This window comes from Argopecten irradians, chromosome 1, assembly GCF_041381155.1.
Source record: "Argopecten irradians isolate NY chromosome 1, Ai_NY, whole genome shotgun sequence".
Lineage (NCBI taxonomy): Eukaryota > Metazoa > Mollusca > Bivalvia > Pectinida > Pectinidae > Argopecten > Argopecten irradians.
In genome coordinates, this window is record NC_091134.1 from 1,439,201 (window position 1) to 1,449,709 (window position 10,509).

The window sequence follows — 10,509 nt, forward strand, 5'->3', positions numbered from 1 at the left end:
GTCTGATTGGCCGACTTTTTTTCGTCATACCTCAATGAAGAAGAAATCCGAGAATGGTGCGAAAACACGACGTTAGCGTTACGTTAAAATATAGACATCATTGCGTATTGGTTTGGGAAAATATTCCCTTGGAAAATCACTGGAATCGTATGTTTAAACGTATTTTATTGTTTCAAGAAGTCACTAATTTTTAATTACATCAGGCTGTGAAATTTTGTCTGCAAACTTTTGTGAGAATCCGCTATGTTTCTAAACTGGGTGAAATTAAAATAGTGACATCGATACTTTCATAAATAATCTAATAACTCTTTTTCGGTGAATAAATAAAAGAGTAAACCGACTGAAATTTTTAACGAATTTATTTCAGCAACATAGATGTTTCTTTTACGGTAATTGATCCGACATGGCAAGATGTCTCAGACCTGAAATATAAGGGAAAAGTGTTAAAATTAGAAAAGAGAAACAAAAATCGTTCTATAAACTAAAGAAATGATATACATTCACACTCAAATAAATATTTTACAGAAGGTTAATATGGTTACCATTTTTGCAAAAAAGTTCTGTATTTATAGTCCCTAAATATTACAAATACAATATCATCGTTCATTATAACAAAACCAGGTAGGATGTGCTGGTTTGATTTATTGGGTTTTACCACTCTCTTATCATATTCAAAACAATTGGCCAATTGGTTTTCAATATCCGGAAACTAACAGTGCCAGACATATTGGCCAACTGTGGATCAAAGATGTGCCCATGACGCAAACAAAAGTACGACAAACAATAGCAGACCCCTACGGTCAAACAAAATAGATAAAATAGCAACCTGTACGGTCACAAAAAAAACGATAAAACAAACAGACCTACGGCAAACAAAAGTACGAAAACAATAGCAGACCTGTTACGGTCAAACAAAATACGATAAAGATAAACAATACGTCAAAAAAGTACGTACGACCTGTACGTCAAAAAAAGTACGATAAACAATAGCAGAACATACGGTCAAACAAAATGTACGACAAACAATAAGCAGACCTGCTACGGTCAAACAAATGTACGATAAATAATAGCAGATGCTAATAACAAAAGTACGATAAACACGATACAGACCTATAACAGTCAAATAAAAGTACGATAAATGTACAAAATACAGACCTGCTACGGTCAAACAAAAGTACGTACGATAAAATAATAGCAGATATGCTACGGTCAAACAAATGTACGATAAACAATACAGATACCTGCTACGGTCAAACAAAAGTACGATAAACAATAGCAAATGCTACGGTCAAACAAATGTACGATAAAAATAGCAGACCTGCTACGGTCAAACAAATGTACGATAAATAATAGCAGACCTGCTACGGTCAAACAAATGTACGATAAACAATAACAGACCTGCTACGGTCAAACAAAGTACGATAAACAATAGCAGATATGCTACGGTCAAACAAATGTACAATAAAAATACAGACCTGCTACGGTCAAACAAATGTACGATAAACAATAGCAGATATGCTACGGTCAAACAAATGTACAATAAATGATAACATACCTGCTACGGTCAAACAAATGTACGATAAACAATAGCAGATATGCTACGGTCAAACAAATGTACGATAAACAATAACAGACCTGCTACGGTCAAACAAAAGTACGATAAACAATAGCAGACCTGCTACGGTCAAACAAATGTACGATAAATAATAGCAGACCTGCTACGGTCAAACAAATGTACGATAAACAATAGCAGATATGCTACGGTCAAACAAATGTACGATAAACAATAACAGACCTGCTACGGTCAAACAAAAGTACGATAAACAATAGCAGATATGCTACGGTCAAACAAATGTACGATAAACAATAGCAGACCTGCTACGGTCAAACAAATGTACGATAAACAATAGCAGATATGCTACGGTCAAACAAATGTACAATAAACAATAACATACCTGCTACGGTCAAACAAAAGTACGATAAACAATAGCAGACCTGCTACGGTCAAACAAATGTACGATAAATAATAGCAGACCTGCTACGGTCAAACAAATGTACAATAAATGATAGCAGACCTGCTACGGTCAAACAAAAGTACGATAAACAATAGCAGATGCTACGGTCAAATAAAAGTACGATAAATAATAGCAATAGCCTGCTACGGTCAAACAAAAGTACAATAAACAATAGCAGACCTGCTACGGTCAAACAATCGTACGATAAACAATAGCAGACCTGCTACGGTCAAACAAATGTACGATAAATAATAGCAGACCTGCTACGGTCAAACAAATGTACGATAAATAATAACATACCTGCTACGGTCAAACAAAAGTACGATAAACAATAGCAGATATGCTACGGTCAAACAAAGTACGATAAAACAATAGCAGACCTGCTACGGTCAAACAAAAGTACAATAAACAATAGCAGACCTGCTACGGTCAAACAAAAGTACAATAAATAATAGAAATGCTACGGTTCAAAAACAGTCAAATAATAGAAAGCCTGTACACAGTCAAACAAAATACAATAAACAATAGCAGACCTGCTACGGTCCAAAAAAAAGTACGGCAGACAATAGCAGATATGCTACGGTCAAGCAATACATAAGATAAACCCGCGTCAAACGACGATAAATGATAGCAGACCTGCTGCGTCAAACAAAAGCTAAACCTGCTACGGTCAAACAAAAGATAACGATAAACAATAGCAGACTTGGTACGGTTCAAACAAAAGCAAACCTGTTACGGTACAAACAAAAGTACGATAAACAATAGCAGACTTGGTACGGTCAAACAAAAGCAAACCTGCTACGGTCAAACAAAAGTACGATAAACAATAGCAGACCTGCTACGGCAGATTGGAACCCGGCATTATAATCACATGCGACCTCGTTGTTGACGTAATTTGTCCGGCTGTCGGTATAGGAGTCGTTTCCATCAGGACCCCCAACCATAGCTCCATATAAGGTATGTGGGTTAGCCTCCTTTCGTTGCTCTGCTTCCCAAGAGCAAGGCGCGGGCATCATCGGGCAGGAACTGTATAACATACAAGGGGAAGCAGTCTATCCACGTTATCACCATGTACACAGCGATTTCCAGGCCCGCTTCAGCCAAGGAACTGTGCTGTTAACGTAAATTATTTAAAGTGGTGACACCGTAATATAAGAAATTGGCCAAAAATCTACACTGTCTTGAACGAAATAGTTTTATAATATATATGGAATGGTCTTGCGTTTCCAGCGCGCCAAACCGCAAAACAATGGGTTCAGTAAATTATAAATGAAGTGGGCCTGAAAGTTGACGATATTGTTCACGCGTCTTTCCCATACTGTTATCAAGTAGCAAAATAGCAGTTGGTTTGGAATGTAACCCTTAAAACATTTATTATTTGCATGTTGTAACATACAATTTAACTGTAAATGAATACCCTAATGAAATAAACGTAAAAAAAATACAACATCGATATCAAATGATTTTGGATTAGATTAAAATATGCATTCAATTAAATCCAAACTGTTTGTTTTAGATCTACCCACCTTGCCCTATGGTGCGGTTGTGTAGGGGGATTGACACCGAACCCAACTACAAAACTTCTTCCGGTGTCGCCGAGAGCGTAATGGATTTGGGACTTTGCCCATGCGCGGTAATTGCTGTTACTTACGCCATTATCAGCCGCTAATAGAGCCATAAACGCCATGTTTGCTTTAAAAATAAAAACAACATTTAAGTGACGTTTAGAATTACAACTTTAGTGTTTGCAACGATTACATTTGTAAAGACTTCTCTTTAAGGGACTGTGTCACCATTATCTGTCAATCTGATCACCCCAACTTCATTTCACGTTTCATGCCGGACGATGTTTTCGCGAATGACAGTATAATGTTTACTTGTGGTTAAAGCATTTTCATGGAATTGGTAATTGTAATATCCGTAATGACAATAGCCCCCCCCCCCCCCCCGCCCCTCGTCAATCGCACGTGAAAGTAAGTTGGTTTATATTATAATTTTTTTACTTAGTTATATTGTTATTCAATGAATCGTGACACAGACCAGACTGTCTGGGCATTTACTTTACAAGATAGTACTTCAAGGACTGTATTCTGTAAGTTTTTTGATAACCGGACAAATGAGTTTTTCCAAAACATATTTTGCAAGTTGTGTTTTGCAAATTTGTTATGTAATACAATTATAAGAAAATTTTGTTCCTAATCCGATCCATATTTATATTTTTCACATTTCTGGTATCCTATTCGGACAACGTGTTATTTATTGATTAATATACCATTATAACGATTTGGAGAGGTGTGCATTATACATAAGTGATATGTTAACACGTGTTGTGTTTGATCATACTCACACGAGTATCTGAGTGAACCCCATTGAGACCGAAACGCCAGTCCCTTTGGACTATAGGGCACCGTGCCGCCAGGCAGCCAGCCAGTAAAGGTCGCCTCGATGTTATCTTTGTATTTCTGTTCCCCAGTGATGTTATAGAACAAAATCTAGCAATGATATCAGAATAGTAGTATTATTATCATATATGAAAAACGTGACAATGTTCTGTTTATTTATATATAATTAGGATCCCGAGATGAGGTATGGATGCCCTATATTAATCAGTTTGGTTATTAAAATAAAATTTTCAATAGTTTAAATAGTTTTAAAGATATTAATTATAATCAGTTGATAATGTAGACATGGCAAATCTGTAAGGTCGTGAAGTTGTTAATAATATTTTATTCAGTTTTTCTGTACTGAAATACAGATAATTTCCGTAAAGAAAGAGTATGAATCGACAACCAGTGCTAATTAAATGTAATGATATCTCAGACCTATGAAAAGGAAAGTATATAGACATGAAATGCTTCGACTTCTCTCTAGAACGTTTATTTGCATTAAAACGCTTGCAATTTGCACTGAATCTATGATATTTTTATTACTTTTATTCGTGTGAAAATGTACCTGACACCCTGCGCCCTTGTCATCCCAAGATTGACCCCAGTCAGGGTCAGCTACATCCGGGTAGTATGTGTTTGCGTAGGTCAAGTACGAACTTTTGTTAGTGGCCTTGTGTAGCCATAGTGCTCCCCAGCAAAGCTCATCCTTGTAGCCGGAAGATCTGTTCATACATAAACACAGGAACTACATTTTAATAGTAATATATCGGAGCTAAGAACTTAATTTTTAGCCATATATTCTATCTACACAAAAGATAATGTTTTTATTGCATTCAGCTCATATTGGGGTAATTACAAATATAAAAACAAACAATTGTTGAAATAGGAAACGAACAGTACAATTATGCCATTTTTCAAAAATCTTACTTTGGTTTAAGCATGCTTCCATACGTAAATTATACTCATTATGAATTAGAATATTAGAATCATATCTGAATATATCAATAGCCACATCAGAGGAAACTGATAAATTGATAAATATCTTCTCGTTTTAAATAATAAATAGCGATCCTCTGTAAATATACTTATAAAAGTCGGCGGCCTGAGGAACACTGTCACTGTATATTGCCTGGTATGTCACGGCAAATTGGTATATCTCTTCTGCTGTGCTCAGTAGCTGTGCAGCGAACGTCGGATCTGATGGCAGACGAGAGAAACAAGTAAAAGTTCACAAGATTTATTTTTCACTTTATTTGAATTCGCTGAAAACACTGCATTTTGTTCATAACAAATTTGAATATTGAGGTCAAAGTAACAAGTTCACAAGATTTTAGATTGTTTTCTAGTGAACGCATTGGAAATTACAAATTAACGTTAAATGGTAATAGATATCTATACGTCTATGTTACTATCGTTTAAACTATATATTAATAAATCTAACGAATTGTGTAACCACTTTACCTTTATCCTTGAAAACCAAATAACCAGCAGCCATTGCAGCAGCATATTCGCCAGCTACGTCACTTCCGGGTTTCGAGGAGTTGACTTGGAATGCTGGTCTAGCCATTGTCATGTCTTCTGGTCTGCCCCAGGCGGCATGGTCGATGTTCCCGTCTCCTACCTGTGGTCACATCAACATTATGTCTTAATGGTTGGAAACACAATTAAGTTGTTCACATTAAAAGCAATATTGATGTAAACGTATATACAGTATTCTAACGGTTACTTCGTCCATGGTACCAGTGTACATTTATGTATGAACGGAAGGGTATAGTATAATCGTTAGTTGTTTTTGTATCGTCACTCGTGAATATCGAAGCTGGATGAACGAAACAGGCATAGTATACAGGTCGGTAAAACATCAAATATCGGCATTATTCGTACATACAAATATGTTAAACATTATAGACGCCCTCATAACATGTATATTAACAAATTCATGAACATAATTTTGAAAATAATATTAGCAATATGTAAAAATCGAAGTGCAATCACTGAATTGAATTGTGTTTTCGGAGGAAATTGCGTTTTCTCCCGTTTTTCCGGAAATATGTATCCAATACAAGAAAAAACTTATAGAATAAATAAAATTGCTAAAAAATATCCACTATCCATTGTTTCATTTGTCTTAGCAAGTGATCGAGTACCGCCATACAGACTAGCAACTACGAAATTTAAAAAATACTATCCACTTCCGTTCAAACACTTTGTGGTACCGCGTCACGTTTTGCTTTAGAAGAAGAGTCTTGATTTTGTTTCCTGGTCTAGATACGCCATAGTTTTTATAAGGGTAGCCAAAGGATAGCTGCAGTAATTCCTATTCAAGATGACGGTGCTATAAAAACTATTTTTGTCATTGAGATCTAGCATGAATGTCGTAAAATAGTTATTTCTGTGATAAAGCACTCTCAAAAGAGTTCCACAGTCACAAGAAGACACAATACGTATATAGATCATACGGGAATACCTTCCAGAAATGGCCTTGGCTGTTCAAAGTTTAACCTAACCTAAATCAGTTTTGTGACACAATTTGATTGCACTAATCTTAAACTGCTATTAATGCTTATCACAGTTTACCTCTCAAAAATTACCTGAATGTATAACTCGGAGGTATTAGTATGAGCCTTGATCATCCACTCGAGAGGCCAGCGGATACAATCGTACATATATTCCGTCTGATTGGCGTCCGTGTAGGCATCGGGATACTGGAGGAAGCCCCATGCTAACAAGGTCACGCTGGCAGACATTGGCAGACCGAATTTCACCAGGTCTCCAGCTGTATAGTACAATAGTTACTCCATAGACAATATTCCAAACATAGATTTTACAAATTCTATAATCTAGAACAAAAATAGCTTTAGATGTTATTAGCAACGAAGGCTACCACCAATATGCGAATTACAATGTTTAGAATGAATGGAATCAATTTTTACAAAAAAAGGTAATTAAAACTAATACTTTACAATATCTCTGGAAATCATTATATTTATATTAATTTATGTAAGCACACTTAGTCAAATTACAAAGTCAAACATGGGTCAACATCTTCAATTTAAATACATAGTAGTTTACATTTCACAATTTAACTCTAAATACATTTTATTTTTTCATTTATGACAAACATTTTTTTGTTTTGAAGAAGATATGTTACTCGCGATGGCAATGACTAAATAAGATCCATACCATCATACCATCCTCCTGAGAGATCTTCACCCTTCTGTCCCTTATCGGACAAAGCTGAATCTCCCCTCCATGGTATCCGGTTTGTGGGAGGCAGTTTCCCCGACCTCTGGGCCTCATAGAACAGTATGGACTTCTCTAGTACTTCATTATAGTTGTATTTAGCACCCGGAACTAAGAAAAAAATGTTGATATTGAAGTAAATGAAAAGGAGTAAGTTTCTCTCACAACTTTTAAAAGGTCTCAATTGCTTTTATGAACAGCTGGGGAGTCTTGCCGTATAACACCTTAATATCGCTATCAAATCAATCAAATCTTCTGAATAAAGTTTAAATTCCATATCATTACCTGATTGTAATTTGATTTAAGAGGGAGTTATAACAACCAGTAGATGAACCCAAAGATTAAAAGTGTAATGGAATGTTTACTAATTCGTATAAATATTACAATATACCCGTTGGGACGGGTGGTACCGTCTGTCCATCATGCCCCATGTTAAGAAGAGTTCCATTCCCGGCTGGAGCCTTTTTCCCTGAGTAAGCCGCCTGGACGGTGATTGTCAATGTTTGACCGACATGCTGTATGGACGTGTAAGGCTTACTGACCAGTGTGTAATTTTTGTTGTCTGTAGATACCTTTACAACATCCCCCATCCATTCCTGACAATTAAAGTATGCTTTTTGTATATAGACTCTTTACATCTGCTTAACGATATTGGCGCTGGTAATATTGAGCAACTGGCAGAAGGGAACAGATCTCAGAGACTACGTCCTCGGTCGATCATTTTTCTTTGGTCAATAAAAACATGCATCGACCCCATCTAAATGATATAATTGTATTTGATGCACCTTAAAAACAAGTAACAAAGCGTTGAGATAGTTTTCACATGATAGTATTATAAATTGCGGGTGTACTGTTGAGGTAATAGGATAGTAAATCTTAAGGATATTTAAATTAGTATTATTTCATTATGTTAACACATTTTCAATTCGTTGCATTTTGACACACTAAAACTGCCGTTCAAAACGAATGTGCCTTACAAGTTTACCTCAATTCTACATTCATTTCAAACCCAAGATGATAAACCTCCGTGTATCTTAAGGATTTACATTATCATCAGTGAGGGTTATACATGCATGAATACGTTAGTCAAAATTTTTACCGTCATTCCCGTGACTGGCGCGTCAAACCGGAGAAGTGCCTCCCAGCCATCTATTTCTTCCGTAATACTGAAAACGAAATCCCCCTCAAATTTCCCGCCCCAGTCGTTTACGTTAGTCATAGGGACCACTAGCGCACCCTCTCCAGTAACCAGGAAAGCCGTAAAAAGGACAAGGATCTTAGCGGCGTCCATAGTGAGTGAGCGTCTGCAATAACATCGATATGGGTAGTGAGAAACAATGGCCGAAAAACACCACTGTTAAAGTATTATCTTGCTTAAATGAATGATGATACATTTAACGTAGCTTCATGTTATCGCATACCTCTGCAAATTAAAGTTTTTAATTTATTATTAATACCAACTGGAAAAATAAAAAACACGACTTTTGCTCAGTTCATGTCAACCGATGTAGTGCAAAACTTTCAACAGAGAAATATACAACAGATGTGTGTCGGTATTTAACCCAACATTCACAAAGACGTTATTTAGAAGAAAAAAACACCTAGATATTAATTCCTAAGCAGGTACATTAACTTTGATGGTCTATTTGTTAAATATGATACTATCCTTACTTCAATGTACACAAACATATCCTATAATGTAAATGTGAATTGGTTAACGTTGGTTTATTAGTTTAGCGTCCTATTACATTTGAATTAAAACTGTTCTTACCTTCCAAGTCCTCTGTCCTATCGTTTACCAGCAATTTTGGCAACTTTATCTAAGCAGTTTAATATATAGGCCACGACGCTTATTGGAATGGTAACGGATGGCTATATAGATAGTCTGATTTTCCTGTCAATTTTAGGTCAACTGTTAACGATAGAGGTTATATTTGTTGTAGTATTTAAGGGAAAAAAGGAATTTTCTTATCAATTTTGATTTGAGTGTTTTTATCATATGTCAATCTTGCTTATAAACCAGAAACGGTTTTTTTACCGACTTTAGCTAAACTAGTGATATTTTACAATCCCATATATCATTTCTTAGGTGTTCTTTAACATAACATAAGTGTCTGCATCGAGCCAAACCTTACGTATAACTGTTGAGTTGTAAATTGTATTTTGGCAAATAAAAGAAGTCCATAGGGTTCAGAACATATGTCTGTCACCAAATAGCCATGCCACGATGTTTAATAGTGTCTATACCATGTGTAAACGTTTGTTGGACCGGATTCGACTTTACAAAAGCATGCACATCATGTCCCTTATGACAATATCATGTAAATGACAGTTGTAGATTTTATCATTCAAACAGATTAACTGTATATAGGACGTAAAGTCTGATGTCCCAATACATAAATCAACCAACCTGCCACAAACGGTGTTATACCGTCACGAATTACTCATCAATGTCAAAATATTTCCAAATAGTTCACTTACAACATAAATAGTACATTAATTTTAACAAAACGTGTATGCCTCTGAATCCCCAGCCTTATTTAAGTACTATGAATAGTAAGGAATGTTTATTTCTGATCGACCAATACGTATTTTGTGGGAATATTCAATAAGATGCTGTTAATTTGATAACTCTGAAAGTTGTTAGAGACGATGCGAAGTTTGATGGAGTTTCGTCAGTATTGGTTATTTTAGTTATAAAACAAAAGCTCTGATCGAATCGCTTTCCTGACGAGGAGTAGCACATCTCTTCTAAACCTTCTTTGTCAATATGCAATAACATATATAAACATACTCTATCTATTCTCGGCCACAAAACCACCCAAAGATGCAAACTGAGAAGACTGTTGTGACGTTTAAAATGT

General features: G+C 35.8%; 1 protein-coding gene across 1 annotated transcript; it reads right to left on the minus strand.

Annotated features, from left to right (window-relative positions):
* Positions 1-341: 341 nt before the first annotated feature.
* Positions 342-9,507, minus strand: LOC138314735 (endoglucanase E-4-like). The gene is made up of 12 exons (XM_069255227.1): positions 9,417-9,507; positions 8,745-8,949; positions 8,037-8,241; positions 7,586-7,756; positions 6,994-7,178; positions 5,864-6,023; positions 5,488-5,599; positions 4,968-5,124; positions 4,363-4,507; positions 3,542-3,707; positions 2,851-3,041; positions 342-422 (listed from the first exon to the last, which is right to left on the minus strand). The coding sequence occupies exons 2-12, from the start codon at positions 8,934-8,936 to the stop codon at positions 385-387; spliced, it is 1,722 nt and encodes a 573-aa protein (XP_069111328.1). The 5' UTR covers positions 8,937-8,949; positions 9,417-9,507; the 3' UTR covers positions 342-384.
* Positions 9,508-10,509: the final 1,002 nt, after the last annotated feature.

What these genes read in the sequence shown, in the direction of transcription:
- LOC138314735 (XM_069255227.1), bottom strand. Translation starts at nt 8,936, where the DNA reads ATGGACGCCGCTAAGATCCTTGTCCTTTTTACGGCTTTCCTGGTTACT. An exon ending in CGCCAGTCACGGGAATGACG is followed by an intron (nt 8,242 to 8,744) that starts GTAAAAATTTTG and finishes TTTAATTGTCAG; the next exon opens with GAATGGATGGGGGATGTTGT. An exon ending in GTTCCAATCTGCCGTAGCAG is followed by an intron (nt 423 to 2,850) that starts GTCTGCTATTGT and finishes CTTATATTTCAG; the next exon opens with GTCTGAGACATCTTGCCATG.